The sequence below is a fragment of the Pristis pectinata genome, chromosome 6, assembly GCF_009764475.1.
Source record: "Pristis pectinata isolate sPriPec2 chromosome 6, sPriPec2.1.pri, whole genome shotgun sequence".
Lineage (NCBI taxonomy): Eukaryota > Metazoa > Chordata > Chondrichthyes > Rhinopristiformes > Pristidae > Pristis > Pristis pectinata.
Genome location: NC_067410.1, coordinates 1,216,578 through 1,238,063, shown reverse-complemented (window position 1 = coordinate 1,238,063; position 21,486 = coordinate 1,216,578). Strand labels below are relative to the sequence as shown.

Here is a 21,486-nt window from a genome sequence, read left to right as displayed (position 1 = left end):
ATCCCTCTGCCCTAGCAGAGAGCTCACCACTCGGGAGCTGCAGAAGAAGTCTGTCTGGACAGCTGCACGGGTGACCCAGAGCCTCGGGGGTCAATCCCACCCTGGCACCGATGGAGTTCAAATTCCATGAATTCAATAAATTGCAAAAATCTCAGTACCAGAGATCGGGGAAACTAGCAGAGTTTTTGTAAAAACACATCTCGCTCAGTACTGACCCTCAGTGGAGGGAATCAACCATCCATCCCGGGTCTGGTCTGTGTGTGACCCCCAGACCCACCTCCAGCCCCTCAACCCGGGGAACTCAGAGCTGGGCGATAAGTACCGCTCGTGTGATGAAGTGCTGAATTATTTCAGCAACAACCTCTTGCCTTTACATTGTGCCTTTGACCCGAGTGAAACCTCCCACAGGCTGGTGTCAAACTGACACAGTTGTACACAGCGGTGAAAGGGCAACGGATTTGGCAGGGAATTCCGGAGCTGGGGGCCCACAGCACCAGTGGGGGATCAACGGGAATCGGGGGCAGCGGGATGATTGGGAGGTTGGAATCAGAGGAGCACAGAAATCCGAGGAACGTCGGGGTGCAGGAGGTTACGGGGGAGGGGTAGGAAGAGATGGGGGAAAGGGCCTGCGGGGAGTCGGAAACAAGGATGAGAAAATGAAGTGGAGTCGAGTTTATTGTCATGCGCTGGAGTACGGCGAGGTGCAGGTTGGGTGAAACACTGGATCACAGCAGCATCACTGGCACGTAGGTACAGACAACACACCAAATATAAATTATACATAACATCCGCTGGGACGGGGTGGAGTGGGCCCAGAGACTTTGCCGGTGGGAGATGAGCGGGTAACTTTGGGTCTGTCCGCCAGCACTCTGCTTTCTCTTTCAGCAGGAGCCCTGGTCAGGCAAGTAAAACCCCTTTCTGCTTTAGCCCAGGCCTGTGGCTGGCAGTGTGGAGCACTAGAGCCACCCTGTGTATTTACTCTCGCTTGGTTACTTGTGACAAGCTGTTTTATTATCATGTAGCTGTATTAAACACCGCAAATAAAGTAATAATTTTCCAGTGCTGCTTACTGTTCACCTGTTTATAGTGATTCACTGCCCACCGTGCTGTGTGTGGGTGAAGGGGGTGCAGAGAGCTGCCTCTGCCCCAGGTCTCCTCACCCCACCGTGAGACGAGGTTCCACCAGACCTCGGGATCCAGAGCGAAATCCAGTGGCTGGAAGGGGAGCGAGAGTCAGAATTCCAGAGATCAGGAAGGCTGAAAGACTTGAAATGGAGACACGAAGGAGACACAGATGCTGGAATCTGGAGCAACACACACAAAGTGTTGGAGGAACTCAGCAGGTCAGGCAGCATCTGTGGAGGGAGATCCAGCCCAGAGGAAGGGTCTTGGCCTGAAATGTCGACTGTCCATTTCCCTCCATAGATGCTGCCTGACCCGCTGACTTCCTCCAGCACTTTGTGTGCATTGAAAGGCTTGAAGCAACGAACAATCTGCTGGAGGAACTCAGCGGGTCGAGCAGCATCTGTGGGGGGGGGGGGGTGGGGGGAGGAATTGTCAACGGTTTGGGTTGAAACGTGCCAGGTTCCTCCAGCAGATTGTGGGTTGCTCCAGGTTCCAGCATCTGCAGTCTCCTATGGATCCGTTGTGAAGTCTCGAGGTATATCGGCTTTGGAGGTTTCCCCACTCTCTGACAGGAGATCTATGGGACCTTCTGTCACTGTTGCTCCTCTGTGGTTTCTACTGCCCTTGTCCTGCTGCAGGGCTCCACCGGAAACGTCAACAATTCCTCTGCCCCCACAGACGCAGCCCGACCCGCTGAGTCCCTCCAGCGGGCTGTGTGCTGCTCCAGATTCCAACAGCTGCGGTCTCCTGTGGATCCACTAGAAATGTTTGCTTCTGATAAATTAAGGTAAAGCCCTAACTAAAGTTTTTAAAGTATAAAGCTGATGATGTTTTGATCTCGGTCTGGTGGGGGTGGGGAGAGGGAGCCTCTGAATCAGGGGTCGGCTGGTTAGGACTGAGGTGAGTATTGGTATTGTCAGTCAGAGGGTGGGGAATCTCTGCCGAGAGGACCCAGGGAGCTGGTGACTTACACCTGCGGCAGGTTTGCTCTCCTGTACTTTGAGGGCCTCGCCTCTTCCAGCCTTTGACAAGATTGACCAAAACACAAGCTGTAATCACTCCACGTTCGTTTATACTCAACACTGCGATGACACAAACATTACACAAACAGCGAATTATGCTGGCGTCCTGCAGCACTAGTGGGTGGGCATAAGTACAGGCTGCCTTGGTTCTGTGGGCGGGTGTAAGTACAGGCTGCCTTGGTTCTGTGGGTGGGTGTAAGTACAGGCTGCCTTGGTTCTCTGGGTGGGCGTAAGTACAGGCTGCCTTTGTTCTGTAGGCAGATGTAAGTACAGGCTGCCTTGGTTCTGTGGGTGGGTGTAAGTACAGGCAGGCTGCCTTGGTTCTGTGGGTGGGTGTAAGTACAGGCAGGCTGCCTTGGTTCTGTGGGTGGGTGTAAGTACAGGCAGGCTGCCTTGGTCCTGTGGGTGGGTGTAAGTACAGGCAGGCTGCCTTGGTCCTGTGGGTGGTTGTAAGTACAGGCTGCCTTGGTTCTGGCAAGTTGAAGCAGTAAATAGATGGTGGTGGATGATGAACGGCTAATGGGAGGGGGGGATCCGAGAACATCCCCGCCCTCAGTGAGGGTGGGGCCCAGCGTGTGAGGGCCGGAGACCAGGCTGAACCACCCACACCCATGTTCAGTCATTCACCACCTCCCCACCTCCCTCCCCCCCCCACCCACCCCGAGATCCGACCATCACAGGAGCCGGTCTCCAGCCAATCCGATTCCCTCCACGTGATGTCAAGGAGCAGCTGGGGGCACTGGGTATACAAAGGCCCCAGGACGGGACAACATCCCGGCTGTAGTGCTGGAGACCTGTGCTCCGGACCCAGCTGTGCCTCTGGACAAGCTGTTCCAGTGCAGTTACAACACTGGCATCCACCCAACAGTGTGGAAAATTACCCAGGACAAACCCAGTCTGGCCAATATCCACCGTCAGTTTGCCCTGAGCCATCAGTACGGTGATGGAAGGGGTTGTCGATAGTGCTGTCAAGTGGCACTGACCCACCAATGACCTGTCACCGATGCCGAGCACAGTCTGGGTGTCACCAGGACCACTCGGTCCACACCCATCACAGCCTGGGTCCAAGCATGGACTCCGGAGGGGAGGGGAGGGGAGGAGAGGGTGACTGCCTTCCACACGAAGGCAGTGTTTGCCCGAGTATGGCATCACGGAGCCCTGGGAAACCTGATGTCAATGGGCATTGGGGTAACACCCCAGTGGGTGGGGTCAGATCTCACACAGAGGAAGGTGGGTGTGGGTGTTGGAGGTCAGTGTCCCAGCCCCAGGACATCACTGGGGACTTGCTCAGGGCAGTGTCCTGGGTCCAACCATTAGTGACCGTCCGTCCATCAGGAGGTCAGCAGTGGGGATGGTTACTGACGACTGCACAGTGTTCGGTCCCATTCACAACCCCTCTCTAATGAAGCAGCCGGTGCCTGCATGCAGCAAGACCTGGGCAGCACTCAGACACAGGCTGGTCAGTGGTCAGTAACATCCATGTCACACAAGGGCCAGGCAATGGCCAATGAAGGTCTAACTCTCTGCCCATGATATCTGATGGGTTCCATCACTGAATCCCCAACATCAACATCCTGGGGTCACCACCGACCAGGAACAACTGGACTGGCCACATAACTACTTGCCAAGGTCACAGGCTGGGATTCTTACCTATTACAGTACTGGAGACCATTCAGTCCATCGAATCTATGCCAACTCCTTGCAGAGCAATCCCATCAGTCTCCCTCCCTTCCCCCAGTGACTGCACCTTATCCTCTCTCTCAGAGTCCCACCAATCCTCCTGCTGCCCAGCTCCACTCCGGGCACACCTTGGGACGTGGGAGGAGACCGGAGCACCTACGGTCACGGAGAACGTGCAAACTCCACACAGACAGCACCAGAGGTTGGGATCAAACCCGGAAGTGAGGCAGCAGCACTACCCGCTGCACCGCTGTGACACTGTGAGTGACCCCTCAAAGCCACCAGTGGCGTTGTGAGATTGCAGTGTGTGAGATCACTGTGTCAGAAATGGCTTTCCCTCCACAAATCCAGCTCGGAAACACATAGCGGTTCCTTCACTGAGGCTGAGTGTAATCCTGTGACTGCCTTACTAACAGGGCAGAGGAAACACCTTCACTTCCCGGGGGCACTGAGAAAGGATTCTGTCGCCAGCAAAGCCCCCGCCCCATGACCTATTACAAAGTGTAGCCACTTGGTGAAGAACAAGGTCAGGACGGTGATGCTCCCCACAGACGCTGACCTTCAGTGAACACAGACTGATGTGGGACCCTCTCCGAGCAGGTAACATCACACTTCCAAACTTTTTTAGAGGAGAGATGTGCTTCGTTGATGGAAAGGGTAGGGTCCAACCTTCTGCTCAGGCATTCTTGGCTGCTGTAGGTGCAGTGGGCTGGCCCCTGGCAGAGGGAGGGGGCTGCTGCTGCCCAGAGGGCTGGGAATTCCTGATGTTCAAAAATAAATGAACGTGGATGGGAGCTAAATCCTGGAATGGATCTGAAGGAAATCGGAGCAGATTCGGGATCACGTCAACATATGGGTGTACAGTTTCAGAATCAGAATTGGATTTACTATCACTGACGTATGTTGTGAAATGTGTTGTGTTGTGGCAGCAGCACAGTGCAGGACTTAAAAATCTATAAATTACAAAAATCAATAAATAGTGTAAAAGAAAAGGAATAACGAGGTGGTGTTCATGGGTTCATGGACCGTTCAGAAATCTGATGGCGGAGGGGAAGAAGCTGTTCCTGAATCGTTGAGTGTGGGTCTTCAGGCTCCTGTACCTCCTCCCCGAGGGTAGTAACGAGAAGAGGGATGTCCCGGGTGGTGAGGGTCCTCAGTGACGGATGCTGCCTTCTTGCGGCGCCGCCTCTTGAAGACGTCCTCGATGGTGGGGAGGGTTGTGCCCGTGATGGAGCTGGCTGAGTCTACAACCCTCTGCAGCCTCTTGCGATCGTGCACATTGGAGCCTCCATACCAGGCGGTGATGCAACCAGTCAGAATGCTCCGACGTACATCTGTAGAAATTTGCAAGGGTCTTTGGAGACGTACCGAATCTCCTCAAACAGTGTGTTTAGGACACACTGCCCTGCAATCCTGCTCCACCATTCAGCGCAATCAAGTCCGATCAGATTGTGACCTCGACTCTGATCCTCACCCACCCCCAGTGACCTTTCACCCCTAGCTTATCAAAATTCCACCCCCCCCCCCCCCGGTATAACACCGCTCACACACTCAGCTTCCACTGCCCTTGGAGCAGGAGAGTTCCAACACTCCCCACCCTGCCAGAGGAATCGTCCCACCCCATCGCTGCCTCACTGCCCCTCGTGTTTGGATAGTGACCCCGGTTCCAGGTCTCCTCACAGGGGGAAACATCTCCCCAGCCACCCTGTCGGGACCCCTCGGGACCCCACGTGTTTCAATCGTCCCCTCTCACTCTCTGGACGGGTACGAGCCCACAATCTGCTGAGGGAACTCAGCGGGTCGAGCAGCATCCGTGGGGGAAGGAACTGTTGACGCCTGGGGTTGAAACCCTGCATCAGGGCCGAGAGGGGAGACGGCCAGTGTACAGGGAGGGGGAGGGGAGGTGTGGGGAAGAAGGGGAGGGGGAGGGGAGATGGCTGGTGTGTGGGGGGGGAGGGGAGGGGAGGGGCCTCATCGTAGCCCCGGACCCCCCTGTACCTCTCACCGTTCTCATTGGTTATTTTTCCTGCAAACATTCCACATTCTCCCACGTTATCCACCATTTACAGTGTGTTCCCAATTTTGACCTGTCTGAAATCAGTTGCATCATTGAGTCACAGGGAGGTACAGCCGGGAAACTGGCCCTTCAGCCCACCAAGTCCCTGCTCACCATCCACCACCCAGTTACACTGATCCTACATTAATTCCAGGTTTTATTCTCCCCACATCCCCATAATCTGCCCCCCCCCCAAACTCTACCCCTCACCCATCACTGGGGGCAACTTACAGCAGCCAATTAACCCACCGACCCGCACGTATTTGGGATGTGGGAGGAAACTGGAGCACCTGGAGGAAACCATGCGGTCACAGGGAGAACGTGCAAACTCCACACAGCGCCGGAAGCTGGGATCGAACCCGGGTCTCTGGAGCTGCGAGGCTGTAGCACTACCCGCTGTACCATTTTGCCATATGTGATCCGGAATGAGAAGCACCCCTGGTGGATGGCACCGACAGTGCCGTTGGAAGGACCTGCCAAGTCTGTCTCCCTCTCTCTACCTCTCTCCCCTCCCTCTCTCTCTCCTCTCCCCCTCTCTCTCCCTCTCTCCCCCTCTCTCTCTCTCCCCCCTCCCTTTCTCTCTCCCTCCCCCTCTCTCCCCTCCCTCTCTCTCTCCCTCCCTCTCTCCCCCTCCCTCATTCACTCACCTTGGAATGGGAGACTGCCTGCACCCTCCCCCACAGGAGTTAGCACAGGGTCCCTCCCACCGGCTGTTGCCTGCAGTACCGGCAGTGTGCTGCAGAGCCTACGGAGCTCTCTGAGGGCCACCACCTTGTCCTCTGACCCCATCAGCCTCTATTGTGAGTGGCGGGTTTCCCACAAGCCCCTCCTGCTCCTCAAAGACCCCACAAAAGGCGAGGAACCACTTCTGGGGAAGTCAAACGGCACTGTAGAAACTTGGAAATAAATGTCACCCAGATCTAAAAGAACTAAAGTTATTGATATCTTCAGAATTCCCTCAGGGCCTGATGGGGCAGGTGCTGGGGAGTCTAGAACCAGAGTCCCAGTCTCAGGGTCAGCTGTTCAGGACAGAGAAGGGAAGACATTTCTTCAACCAGATCCTTGGAATCCTCGACCCAGGGGCTGTGGAGGCTCCGTCACTGAGTGTGTTTAAGTCAGCTTGGTAGTTTTGGTTAAGGTGATTGAGGGAGTGGAGGTACTGCAGGAACGTGACTGAGGTAGAAGATCAGCTGTGATCTTATTGAGTGGTGGAACAGGACCGAGGGGCCAAATGGCCTACTCCCCTTGAATTGCTCCTGTATCCGGGCAGTCACTTAGACCGTTCCCGTGAACCCTTCCCCAGAGCAGACTCTGGCTCCATGTCCAACCTGTCTCTGGATCTCCTCCACTTCGGAGCCCTCACTTATGGCTCCCATGTCCAGCACTCACCCCCGAGTGCTCCTGGCCAGACTTCCCAATCCCAGACATTCCCACTCCGACGAAAAGTCATTGAGCTGAACCGTGACCTGGGTTTCTGTCTCCCCAGAAGCTGCCCGACGTGTTGAGCGTTGCTGGCAGATCTGCACTGCTGTGGGACCTGTGGTGATGGGACCAGAGCTGGGGTTTGTTTTTCCTTCTCTAAGGAGGTTTATTTGGTGATGGCAGCATCTCATCGTTACAGTATTCCACGATCCACACTATATATACGTTCTCCCTGTGACCGCGTGGGTCTCCCCTGGGTGCTCTGGTTTCCCCCCAAATTCCAACAACATGCGGTGTCGGTGGGTTAATGGACCACTGTAAATTGCCCCCAGTGTGTGGGTGAGGGGTAGAACCTGGGGGAAGCTTACAGGAATGTGGGGAGAATGAAATGGGATTGTTGTCGGATTGGTGTAAATGGGTGCTTGATGCTCAGTACAGACTCGGTGGGCCGAAGGGCCTGTATCTCACTGTGATTCCAGAAGGCCCCACTCCTCTGTGAGACGACAGCCGTGAGATGTCTGAGTGTAGAGCAGACAGGACCTTGGGAAAGAAGCACCTCACTGGGGCGCACTCCCACACCAGGCTGTTAGTCACTGGACGTTGGTGCTGAGATCTCCACAGTGGGTTCTGCATAACCCGTATCTGGTTCAGTGATGGGAGACACCCACTGAAGTAAGAACTAGAGGGCAAAGGTTTAAGGTGAGAGGGGTAAGGTTTAAGAGGAATTTGAGGGGCAACTTTTTTTACACAGAGGAACGAGCTGCCAGAGGAAGTGGTTGAGGCAGGTACACTAACAACATTTAAAAGGAACAGGACAGGTCAGAGAGTCCTACAGCACAGAAAAAGGCCCTTCAGCCCATCTAGTCCATGCCACCTGATCTACTGCCTAGTCCCATCTACCTGCACCCGGACCATAGCCCTCCAAACCCCTTCCATCCGTGTAGCTACCACCACTTCCGCTGGCTGCTCGTTCCACACTCGCACCACCCTCTGAGTGAAGAAATTCCCCCTCAGATTCCCCTTAAATATTTCACCTTTCACCCTAAACCTATGACCTCTAGTTCTAGTCTCACCCTGAGGTACATGGATTTAGAAGGTCATGGGCCAAATGCTGACAAGTGGGACTAGCCTGGATGGAGCATCTTGGTCAACATGGACCAGTCGGGCCGCAGGTTTCCGTGCTGTATGACTCTGTGAAACGATTAACCTACCGACCTGCACGTCGCTGGGATGCGGGGGGAAACCGGAGCACCCAGGGGAAACCCACATGGTTGCAGGGAGAACGTTCAAACTCCACACAGACAGGACCCAAGGCCAATACTTTTCTCTCTCTAATAAATCTCCCTCTATTTACTTTCAAGACCTTTCATATCTTATCTTGGCCATGAAAATCCACAGAAACTATTTCTTTAGTACATTTGTCAACAAATTCAAGATTTAATTGATGAAGCAATCTCTCCTAGCTCTGTGGAATTAGAGGCACCTCACTAGGCAGCCTTCTCTCTGTCCACGACAACTTCATTTCCCATTTCAACCTGAATCCCATTCCAATTTCACTCTGGATCCACTCCCAGACTGGCTCTAAACCCACACCAGACCTGCTCCTGATTCTCACAACACATTCCGCATCCACTCCAGGCTCACTCTGGATCCACTCCTGGACTCGGTCTGATTCCACTGCGGATTCACTCTGGAATCACTCTGATTCCAGATTTACTGTGGATCAGCTCCCACAGTCAGATTCACGTGGATCCACTCCTGGATTCGCTCTGATTCCACCGCAGATTTACTGTGGATCCACTCCAGGTTCACTCCCAGAGTCGCTCCGCTTCCACTCCAGGCTCACTGTGGATCCACTTCCAGACTCTGGCCGGATCCGCTCCGCTCCCTCTCTGGGAGTCAGTCCGATCCCAGGTGGATCCAGGGCGGTCTTTGTGCGTGTCTGTGGTGGGACGGTCCGGGGGCTGCTGCGGGTCCCGCACTCCTCCCGCAGTCCTGAGCTGTCAGTCGGTGCCCGGGGCGGGAGGCCGTGCACAGACCGATCCCAGCTGACAGGTGCACCGTGAGGGATCTCCGCCCGCCTGAGGGAGCGGCTGTCCCGCAGCTGAAGCCGGTGGAAAGTTTTATCCCGGGAGCGGGCTCCGCACCATGAACCTCCTGCTCTTTGTCGTCTGCGGTGAGTCCGCAAACTCTGCGCAAACTTCCCGGCCGCAGTCCCGGCGCAGCGCGGCTCCCGGACCCGCCCGGAGGCAGAGTTGGGGGCGGGGGGGGGGGGCGATACGGCGGTCCGGGCACCACAACAACTCCCCCCAAAGTCCCCCCTCCCAAACTTTCCCCCAAACTCCCCCCTCCCAAACTTTCCCCCCAAACTTTCCCCCCAAACTCCCCCTCCCAAACTTCCCCCAAACTCCCCCCTCCCAAACTTTCCCCCCAAACTCCCCCCTCCCAAACTTCCCCCCAAACTCCCCCCTCCCAAACTTTCCCCCCAAACTCCCCCCTCCCAAACTTCCCCCCAAACTCCCCCCTCCCAAACTTCCCCCCAAACTCCCCCCTCCCAAACTTCCCCCCAAAATCCCCCTCCCAAACTTTCCCCCCAAACTCCCCCCTCCCAAACTTTCCCCCCAAACTCCCCCCTCCCAAACTTCCCCCAAACTCCCCCCTCCCAAACTTCCCCCCAAACTCCCCCCTCCCAAACTTTCCCCCCAAACTCCCCCCTCCCAAACTTTCCCCCCAAACTCCCCCCTCCCAAACTTTCCCCCCAAACTCCCCCCTCCAAAACTCCTCCCAAACTCCCCCCTCCCAAACTCCCCCCTCCCAAGCTCCCCCCTCCCAAACTCCACCCCCCAAGCTCCCCCCAAAGACCCACACACCCCCCACACTACTCGCCCCCCGCTACTCAACCCCATTCCCCTCTCCCCTCCCCAACTCCCTCTTCCATCAATCCCCCAACTCTTACCTCTCTCCACTGCCAACTATCCCCCTTAAACGTGGCAGCAGGTCCGTGCACCCCCATCTCACTCCCCACCCCAACTCCCCCACCCCCAGCCCTCTCAACCCCAAACTACCCCCCTTAAACACTCTGGCAGATACATGCGCCCCCCTAACTCTACATCCCCATCCCCCCCAACTCCCCCATCCCCCCATCCCATCCCCCCCCATCCCCCCCATCCCCAACTCCTCCCACTCCTACTTCTATTCCCCACAATTCCCCTCACTCCTCTCCCAACTCTCCCCCCCACACACACACACACACACACACACACACAGGGACACACACAAACCCACTGACACACACTCACACACACACAGACTCAGGGACACAGGCGCACACACACACACACACACACACACACTCTGATGCACACACACACTCAGGGACACAGATACACACACAGGGAGACACACACACACAGACTCAGGAACAGACACACACACACACACACTCTCTGATGCACACACTCGGATGCACACACACACTCAGGGACACAGATACACACACACAGGGAGACACACACACACAGACTCAGGAACACACACACACACACACACACACTCACTCAGGGACACACACACAGACAGACACACAGAATCTGGATCTGAAATTCCTAAAATAGGGATGTGTGATGCAGCAGGTTTGCCGGGCAGTGTCCTGTTTACCCTGAGATTTCTTGGCTGCCAGCCTTCTATTGAACTAATCCCTGGAATTCCTGCGTTGGCGATCCCTGCCGCTGACACTTCCCTCCGGATTTCCCATGTAACCTCCTGTTGCAGACTCCAGTTCCTGCATTGGGAGTGCGCCTGCCACATTCCCTGGGTGACCGCAGCCCCCACCCAGGTCTGGCTGGGTCAGTGCCGCCATTCGCGGGGGGTCAGCACGGCTCCCCTCTGCCCCGTCACCTGCTCCACTTGGCCCAGGCAGCACAGTGGACGGGAGCACAGGGACCTGCAAGGTGCCCCCGAGTCTCTCACGGGCCGTTTCGGTAAAGACCCCGGGTGTTGCTCAGTGGGGACCAAGGGGTCAGTGTTTACGAGCCCACTGAGGTTTGGAATCGTTCCTTGCCAGGAGTACCCCTGTCCCAGAGGGAGTGGTGACACTGGCAGTGTTACCCCTCCCTCCCTCCTCCTGCCCTCTCCGCCCTGCTCCTCCCCCCTCCCCACTGCTCCTCCCATTCCCCCTCTCCCCACCCACTTCCCCCCAACCCCCGCCCCCCCCCCCCCGCACGTTGTCCCATGACAGACTGTTGGGTAAGCGAGCTCACATGCTGTCAATCACTGCTTCCTTCAGATATCCCCTGACCCACGGGATCTCTGGCAGGTCCCAACAAAGGACAATAGGAGCAGGAGTAGGCCATTCGGCCCCTCAAGCCTGCCTGTTGTTCCTTGTGATCGTGGCTGATCTGCCCCAGGTCTCGTCTCTTCTGTGCCCTGAATTCCCTCATCTTTCAGAAATGTATCTCTGTCCTCCTTAATTCCCCTCTGTGACCCTGCCCCCCACAACCTCCGGGGCAGAGAATTCCAGAGATCCACCTCCCTCTGTGATGTTCTACACACCTCCGGTTTAAATGACCGCCCCCTCATTTTGTGCCCTCGTTCGAGACTCTCCCACAAGTGGGAACATCTCAACATCCCAGTTCCCCGATACACCCCCAATCGCTGACCCCCATCACCCTGTTTCTTTCCCCTCCCCAACCCCCTCCATCTGCCCATCACCCACACACCCCTCCCACTGGGTCCCCACCCCCCCCAGTCCCTTATCTGGTTCCAGGCTTCACCTTCCCTTCCAATCAGATCCCACCATCTGCAGCCCTGTGTCACCTCCACCTCTCCCCGCCAGCCTCTGTCGCTGTTCCCACCCTCCCCTCCTCCATCTCTCTCTCACCCCCCTCACCTGGATCCACCTCTGACCCACCCCCCCTGTCCCCCCGTCCCCCCACCTCTTTACACTGACCATCTCCCCTCTGCTCTTTCAGTCCAGATGAAGGGTCTCGACCCAGAACACCAACTGTCCATCTCCCTCCACAGATGCTGCCTGACCCTCTGAGCACCCCGACAGTTTGGTTCTTGCTCCACCCTCAGCATCTTCTATGTTTCAGTGTCACCCCTCGCTCTCCTGAACTCCAAAGAATACAGGTCTCACTCTTCGAGCTGCTCCTGATAGGACAATCCTCTCATCCCAGGCATTAACCCAGTGAAGCTCTAGCACTGCCTCCCACGCCACTGTATGATTTCTTAAATGATGGGCCCAGGACAGTGCACAGCAGTCTCGGTGTGGCCTCACCAACACCCTGTACAACTTCCTGATCCTTGCAATAAAGGCCAACATGCAATTTGCCTTCCTAACACTCGCTGTGCCTGCCTTTTGTGTTTTGCAGGTTTTTTTCCCTTATTCATTTTTTAGGTACCACCTGTACTCCTTGTCCGTCCCTTATTGTCCTTGAGAAGGTGGTGGTGAGCTGCCTTCAAGAACTGCTGCAGCAACATACTAGTGGGTTACAGCTGAGTGCCTCACAGAGCCACTTCACAGTGCAATCAGGAGTGGTTCTGGGGTCACTAAAGGCCAGACTGAGTAAGGACATTCTGGTCTCCCCCAGAAGTATCGCTGAACCAGTGTATTTTTACCACAGTGTGGTAGTTTTGTAGTCACAGGTAATGAGACTCATTGCAGATAATTAACTCAGGTTAAATTCTGAAGTGGCCATGGTGGGATTTGAACTCAGATCAATGGGCTCTTAGTGCAGGTGCCTGGATTACCAATCCGGTAATTTAACAGTGCTGCTCTTAGGTAGACGTCAGTGTTGTAACCGTGCTGGGACTGCTCAACTGGAGGGACAGTACCTGTGCGGATGTGTCTGTCACTGTATAACACTGGGGCACGGTACTGGTGGGGATGGGTCTGTCACTGTATAACACTGGGGTACAGTACCGCTGGGGACAGGTCTGTCACTGTATAACACCAGGGCACAGTAGCGGTGGGGAGGGAACTGTCACTGTATAACACTGGGGTACGGTACCGGTGGGGACAGGCCTGTTGCTGTATAACACCGGGGTACAGTACTGGTGGGGACAGGTCTGTTGCTGTATAACACTGGGGTACAGTACCGGTGGGGCAGGTCTGTCACTGTATAACACTGGGGTATGGTACTGGTGGGGATGGGTGTGTCACTGTATCACACCAGGGTACAGTATCGGTGGGGACAGGTCTGTCGCTGTATAACACCGGGGTACGGTACCGGTGGGGACGGGTCTGTCGCTGTATAACACCGGGGTACGGTACCGGTGGGGACGGGTCTGTCGCTGTATAACACCGGGGTACGGTACCGGTGGGGACGGGCCTGTCGCTGTATAACACCGGGGTACGGTACCGGTGGGGACGGGCCTGTCGCTGTATAACACCGGGGTACGGTACCGGCGGGGACGGGCCTGTCGCTGTATAACACCGGGGTACGGTACCGGCGGGGACGGGCCTGTCGCTGTATAACACCGGGGTACGGTACCGGTGGGGACGGGTCTGTCGCTGTATAACACCGGGGTACAGTACCGGTGGGGACGGGTCTGTCGCTGTATAACACCGGGGTATGGTACCGGCGGGGACAGGCCTGTCGCTGTATAACACCGGGGTACGGTACCGGTGGGGACGGGCCTGTCGCTGTATAACACCGGGGTACGGTACCGGTGGGGACGGGTCTGTCGCTGTATAACACCGGGGTACGGTACCGGTGGGGACGGGTCTGTCGCTGTATAACACCGGGGTACGGTACCGGTGGGGACGGGTCTGTCGCTGTATAACACCGGGGTACGGTACCGGTGGGGACGGGTCTGTCGCTGTATAACACCGGGGTACGGTACCGGTGGGGACGGGTCTGTCGCTGTATAACACCGGGGTACGGTACCGGTGGGGACGGGTCTGTCGCTGTATAACACTGGGGTACAGTACCAGTGGGGACGGGTCTGGGCTGCAGTACGTGGATGCTGGTCTGTATATTGTTTCTCCCTCAGCACATCAGTCGTGTATATTCTGCGCCCAGGACTGAGCCTGTGGTGGCTGCCTCTGGGTAACATGAGCCCTGCCGTGGAATGCAGTTTATTCTGGAGAAGGAATGGTTATACCAAGAGTGCATTCCTGCCGTCATCCTGCCTGACCTGCCGTTCCAGCTGTGGCCTGTGTGGCGGACTGCTGGCAGTAAGTGGGGTGCCTGCACCTGGCATGGGGCCAGAGTGTGACTGGGCTTGAACTGACCTCCTGTGAAGGGTGGAGAGTGGAGGTCTCCTGGAAGTCGAAAGTCCCATTGGCTTTGTTCACTGTGTTGCCTCTTGCTTCCCCCCACTGTCTGTGGAAGCTGGAGAAGGGGCTGGGATACTTCCAGGGATGAAGCTCCTCAGACCTATGGGCAGTTTTGAGAGGCAGGTGTCCCGGAGGCGTTCAGGATTCTCAGAGGGACACACAAAGGTCTGCAGGTCCTGGAATCTGGAGCAACAGACAAACTGCTGGAAGGACTCAGCAGGTCGAGCAGCATCTGTGGAGGGAAGTGAACAGTCGACGTTTTGGGCTGACACCCTTCGTCAGGACCTCGGCCCAAAACGTCGACTGTTCGTTTCCCTCCACAGATGCTGCCTGACCCGCTGAGTTCCTCCAGCGCTTTGTGTGTGCTGCTCCAGATTCCGGCATCTGTGTCTCCATCTCAGCTTAGCTGGGCATCTTGGTTGGCATGGACCAGTTGGGCAGAAGGGCCTGTTTCTGTGCTGTGTGACTCTACCTGATGTGTACAAACATCTGCGTTGGCCGGACAGGTGTAAGCTGTAGATCAAAGCTGGCCTTTTATCTGGGCCTTTATCAGAGCAGCAGGAGAGATTTAGGATTAAATATTTGGATAGTGAGAACACTGCCTCTTCAATCACCCACTGTAAACACCAGCTGCCCCTAAAAGGAGTTTAATGATTGCAAATTGCAGCAAATGAGTTGCCATGGAGATTAAAAGGTCAGGCCATTGAGCTGTTTGGATTTAACAGACAAAGACCCCACCTGAGGTCCACAGCAGGTGATGAGGGTGGGGTATTGGTGGCCAGCTCCAACACCCACCCTGCCTGGTGCGCAGGTTCCACAGGGGTGGAGGTACCAGCTCCTCAAACACGCACTCTGTTCTGAGCTCTGTCACAGCAACAGATTCCCAGGCGGACAGAGGGAAAGATCCAAGGATGTGCCGTGCCATGTCCCCACTGACTCCTGGGAACCTCTGTCCAGTGAATGTTTTCAGTGGAGAGGGAACCTTCAGGACGGGACGGTGAACACAGAACATAGAAGAGTGCAGCACAAATTTTCACCCAGCTCTCCAATTCACTTGGACTATCTCTGACACCTCTCTCTCCTTCCTCGATCTTTCCATCCCCATCTCAGGAGATTCCTTATCCGCTGACATCTTCTTCAGACCCACTGCTGCCCACAGCTGCCTCGATTACAGCTCCTCCCACCCTGTCTCTTGCAAGGACGCGATCCCTTTTTCTCAATTTCTCTGCCTCCGCCGCATCTGCTCCCATGATGAGGCTTTCCACTCCAGGACATCCGAGATGTCCAACTTTTCTAACTGGGGCTTCCCCCCCGACTGCGGTCGAGAGAGCTCGCACCCATATCTCTGCTCTCACCCCCACCCCTCCCAGACCCAACAGGGATAGGGTCCCCCTCGTCCTCACATTTCATCCCACCAGCCTACGTATCCAACACATCATTCTCCGCCACTTCCGCCATCTCCAATGGGACCCCACCACCAATATCTTCCCCTCCCCACCCCTTTCTGCCTTCTGCAGGGACCGCACTCTCCACGACTCCCTAGTTCACTCCTCCCACCACCACCCCCCCCACCCATCCCGCTCCCACCCTGGGAACTTTCCACTGCCCCCGCCATAGGTGCAACACCTGCCCCTACACCACCTCCATCACCGCCATCCAGGGACCCAAACAGTCCTTTCAGGTGAGACAGAGATTCCCCTGCACCTCCCTTAATACCATCCACTGCATTCGGTGCTCTAAGTGTGGCCTCCTCTGCATTGGTGAGACCAAACGCAGACTAGGTGACCGTTTCACAGAACGCCTGCCCTCTGTCCGTAACCGTAATCTGCATCTCCCCATTGCCGGTCACTTCAACTCCCCCTCCCACACTGTCACTGATACGTCAGTCCTCGGCCTCCTCCACTGCCAGGAGAATTCCAAGCGCAAACTGGAGGAACAGCTCCTCGTTTTCCGTCTTGGAACCTTGCAGCCTGACGGCATGAACATTGAATTTCCCCACCCCCCTTCCCCACACCCCCCCCACCCATGCTTCTTCCCTTTCCCAGCCTGCGTCTCGTTTTTCTCCCCCTTTTTTCCCCTCTCTCTCCTCACCTTTGACCCGTCCCCCGGTGGACCTGCTCTTCCCTCCTCCCTCACACCTGCCCGTCACTATCTCTTACCTGCATCTACCTATCGCCACCTTGTGCCCACCCCACCTCCCCTCTTTTATCCACCTATCACTGCTCTGCTTTTCCCTCCTACATATCGGGCTTCCCCTTTTCCTATCTTCAGTCCTGAAGAAGGGGCCTGACCTGAAACGTTGACCGCCTGCTTTTCTCCACTGGTGCTGCCTGGCCTGCTGAGTTCCTCCAGCGTCATCGTGTTTTTCATGATGCCAAATTAAACTAATCCCATCTGCCTGCGCACGGTCCATATTCCTCCATTTCCTGCCTGTTCACGTGTCTGTTTAGATGCCCCTTAATCCCACTGTTGTATCTGCTTCCACCCCCACCCCTGGCAGCCCGTTCCAGGCACCCACCGCTCTGTGTAAAAAAAAATTGCCCTGCAGATCTCCTTTAAACTTTCCCCCTCTCACCTTAATTCTGTGCTGTCTAGTATTTGACATTTCTACCCTGGGGAGAAGACTGTCTATCCTATCTATGCCTCTCATAATATCAGGTCTCCCCTCAGCCTCCAGCACTCCAGAGAAAACAACCCAAGTTTGTCCAACCTCTCCTTATAGCTCATACCCTCTAATCCAGGCAGTATCAAGGTGAACCTCTTCTGCACCCTCTCCAAAGCCTCCACGTCCTTCCTGCTCGCCCACATGTTAGGAACTGGTAGGGGCTTCGCATAAGCAGTGCCCCACCTCCCAAACCAGCCACCCACCCAGATGTAAGTTATTGGTGCCCACAGTCTGTTTCTGGGGCACACACTTGACCTCTCAGATGTGGAGCAGGATGATGCTGGAATTGTTAGCGGTGGGGGGGGGGGTGGGTGGGTGGTGGGGGGGTCTCAGTCGTAGAGCATGTGTGGAGCAGGAGCACAGACTGTGACCAATCTGTCGGTTTTTGTGGACGTAACCAGTAGAATGGATCAGGGTGAACCAGTGAATGTGGGCTGCTCTGCTGTTTAATGAGATCATAGCTGATCTCCCTCAGCACCATTTCCCCGTTCTGTCCCTTTATGTTAATCTATGTTGTTCATGTTAACATGTTTGTCATGCTTGTAATGTGCTGCTGCTACAAAAAGCTGATGTTCATGGCATCTACACCCTGTGCCTGTGCCACTAAACTTGACCTTGATATCTCCACATCCCTCAATGGCCTTATTGTCCAGGAATCCATCCATCTCTTTTCTGATGAACTCAGTGACTCAGCCTCTGGGGGAGAGAATTCCTGTGGTTCCCCATCTGCAGGGTGAAGAAATTCCTCCTCATCTCAGTCCTGAATGGCTGACCCTTTATTCTGAAACTGTGCCCTTGGCCCCCAGGTCTGAGGGTGACACACTGGTGTGGACAGAAAACAGGTAGAATAAACTGCTGGTTTCAGGTTGAGAGCATCGGGAGAGGGGTTGTGGGCGGGGGGGGGGGGGGGGGGGGGGTGGGAGACAGGATTCTGTGCTGGGGCCCCGGCTGCTCACGGTCTGGGGTCGGGGTCGATGATTCAGATGAGTGACTGGGTGTAATATATCCAAGGTTGGTGGGTGTAAGTGTGGGCTGTGGGAAGGAATGGAGAGAGACGAGTCGAGTACAGATGGGCTGAGTAAACAGGCAAGGATGAGGCAGCTGGCAAAATGTAAACAAAAGTAGAATCATCGGGTCATACAGCACGGAAACAGGCCCTTTGGCCCAACTGGTTCATGCTGACCAGGGTGCCCATCTACACATCCCATTTGGCTACATTTAGCCCTCTTCCCTACCCATGTGCTTGTCCAAATGTCTTTTAAATGGTGTAATTGTACCCACCACCCTCTGTGGGAAAACGTGAGCATCCACTCTGGTAGAAAAATAGAAACACAAGGTATATTTTAACTAATGTGAGATTGAAAGACGGAGCATTGGTGATGAGAGACTGAACAGTGTTGTTCAGGGCCTGTGTGTCCTTGTACACAGATTACTGAAGGTTAACGTGTAGTCTCAGCAAACAACTCGGAAGGTAAACAGTATGTGGCCTTTATTATGGGACGATTTGAGTATATGGGTGGAGACACCTTGCTCCAATCATATAAAGAGTCCTGGTGAGAGCCCAGGGTCATACAGCATGGAAACAGGCCCTTTGGCCCAACTGGACCATGCCGACCAAGGTTCCCATCTAAGCTAGTCCCATTTGCCCACGTTTGGCCCATATCCTTCTAAACCTTTCCTACCCATGTACCTGTCCAAGTGTCTTTTAAATGTCATAATTGTACCTGTCTCTACCACTTCCTCTGGCAGCTCGTTCCATACCTAAGGAAGGATATAGTTGTGACGAAGGGAGTGTAGTGATGGTGGGTTTGTCTGTGGGGAGGGGTGAAGCAGATTGCACCTGTTATCTGGAGCAACACGCAAGATGCTGGAGGAACTTGGCAAGTCAGCCGGCATCTGTGGAGGGGAATAAACAATCGACGTTCTGGGTGTTATCTCATGGGGTCACAGTGTCTGAGAAAGGGGTCAGCTGCTCAGCAGATGAGGAGGGTGAACTTTTGGAATTCTCTCCCCTTGGGACTGTGGAGGCTCCATCACTGAGTGTGTTCAAGGCAGAGATTGATAGATTTTTGGATACTGCTGGAATCAAGAGGAGGTGGATTTCTTCCCATCATTGTTACTACTCGTATTCCCAGATTAATTCAATTTAACTTCTTATGGGATTCGAGCTTGTGTCTCTGGATCAGTGTTCCACAGCTGTGGCTGCTGTTACAGTAACTTCACCAGTACACCACTGTATCTGTCTGAAACAACACACAATCTGCTGGAGGAACTCAGCAGATCGAGGAGTGTTTGTGGAGGGAGAGGAATTGTTGACGTTTCATGTTGAAACCCTGCATCAGGACTGAGTCTGTACTGAACCCTGTATCTATCCGAATGTTTCCCTCTGCATCTCGGGGGTCAGATTTTGGTTGTGGGGACTCCTGTTCAGTGCCATGGGGGTTTCACTGCATTATAGGTGATATGTAAATGCAGCTTGTCGTTGGTGTTTGCTGCCAAAGGCAGAGGCTGCGGAGGGTGGTCTAGGCTAGTACACCTTGGTTGGGGAGGGGGTGTAGGGATACATTAGGGGAGGGGTCTGGGGGCCTGGAACCTGCAGACCGGACAGCATCCGTGAAGAGAGAAACAGGCCGTCGATCAGAGACTGGAGAAAGAGATGGTGCATCCGCTTGAGTCAGAGCCTCTCATTTTACTGTCCTCTCTGGAATTTTGGGGAATGGAATGTTCCAAGAAGGATTATTTTTAAGTACAAATTCCTAATTTTTTTTAGATGGAAAGGAAAACAAATAATTTGACATCTGGGAATCTGTGGAAGTGATGACAATCCCAGGGAAAGTTTGGTCCCATCTGTGCCCTGGTGTGCAGGAGACAGTTGCCGGGGATAGACGAGGAGGAGGGGAAAGGGGGATGGGAAGGGGCTGACGGTGGTGGGGGGGGGGGCTGTTTTACTGAGAATCCTGGGGTGGAGACTGCCCAGTCCATCCGAGCCTTTGGTGACCCAGTACATTTGTCAGGGTGGGCTGTGCTGGCTCTCTGTGTTATAGCAATAGACAATGGCATGTTCATGGGGGTGCAGAGGACCCTGGGCGTGAACCAGGTTAGGGTGGGAAGGGAAGGGGAGGCGTGCCTTGGGCTAGCGCCGGGTTTCAATTTTGTACCCGCCCACACCCCTCATCTCAGCCGTGTGTTTGATCTGGTTTTGTGCAGCCCGGGGTTCCAGCGCAATGGTTGCAACAATCAGCCAGCTTCCGTGGTCCAGGGTAACTTCCCTGCTGCGTCTGGGAAAGGGCATCCTACAGGGAGAGAGAACTTGGAAGCGGTGATCCAAATCTGTATTTTTAAAGTTGGAACCATCAGTTAAATATATCAACCAAAAATTGAACCATTACATGACATGCAGGAATGAGTTATTATTAGTCGAGGCAGCAGTCTAAATAGGGTAGGGGAGAGAAGTCTAAAAATTACTGATGCACAAAACATTCAAAGTCCCAGCAAAGATGCAAGCTCAGCCCTGGGTCAGAAGATGGAGGAGTTGTGTTGTCTCGAACCTGTGTTACAGCCCATGAGCTTGTTGACTGGCACTCTGTTTTGCAGGAAGGTGTAGAGGCAGAAGATGCATCCCTGATTTACTGGAACAGTAGCAGGCTCAGAGCTTCCAGTTGGGACTGAACGGGAATGAGAAGGGTGAGGGAGGGTCCCAAAAGGCCAGGGAGGTGGGTTGGAGCATGGAACACGTTTCCACTGGTGAAAGAATCCATTCCAAGGCTGTTCCTGATAAATCCAGTGGGAATTCAGGAGAAACTTCTTCCCCAGATGTAGGGGATTGATGGGGAGGGGTTTGGGGGAAGCTGAGCAAACAAGGCAGGGAGGGGGGTGGTGATGGGGGCAGGAGGCTGGGCTGTCAGAGACTCTGGCACAGAGAGGTAGCTGGTCTATACTGTGTCTGTCAGATACAGGCTGTGAAATATCCAAAGGGAAGTCACTCACTGGGGAATCTCCACAGGGACTGCTCCCGATCACTCTCAGCAGCTCCCCACCAGGGTGGGTATGGATGGAACTGTGATGCCTTCTGTGGTGGCATTGCCTGTGGCATCCTGCTCTTGCTTCAGTTCTGGCAGCACAGTTGTGACGTTAAGAGGTTTGGACTTTTGTACAAAGATCAGGAATGACAACAGCCAGAGGTTTAAATCTCTCCTCATCGCTCTTGGGTTGACACTTGGCGTCAGTAATAGGA

General features: G+C 54.9%; 1 protein-coding gene across 1 annotated transcript in view; it reads left to right on the top strand.

Moving 5' to 3' along the window:
- Positions 1 to 8,835: 8,835 nt before the first annotated feature.
- lamb2 (laminin, beta 2 (laminin S)) overlaps positions 8,836 to 21,486 on the top strand; it is an 89,284-nt gene continuing 76,633 nt past the window's right edge. Inside the window, 1 exon segment of the mRNA XM_052018129.1 lies at positions 8,836 to 9,481. Coding sequence (XP_051874089.1) covers positions 9,454 to 9,481 — 28 coding nt within the window. The 5' untranslated portion in view covers positions 8,836 to 9,453.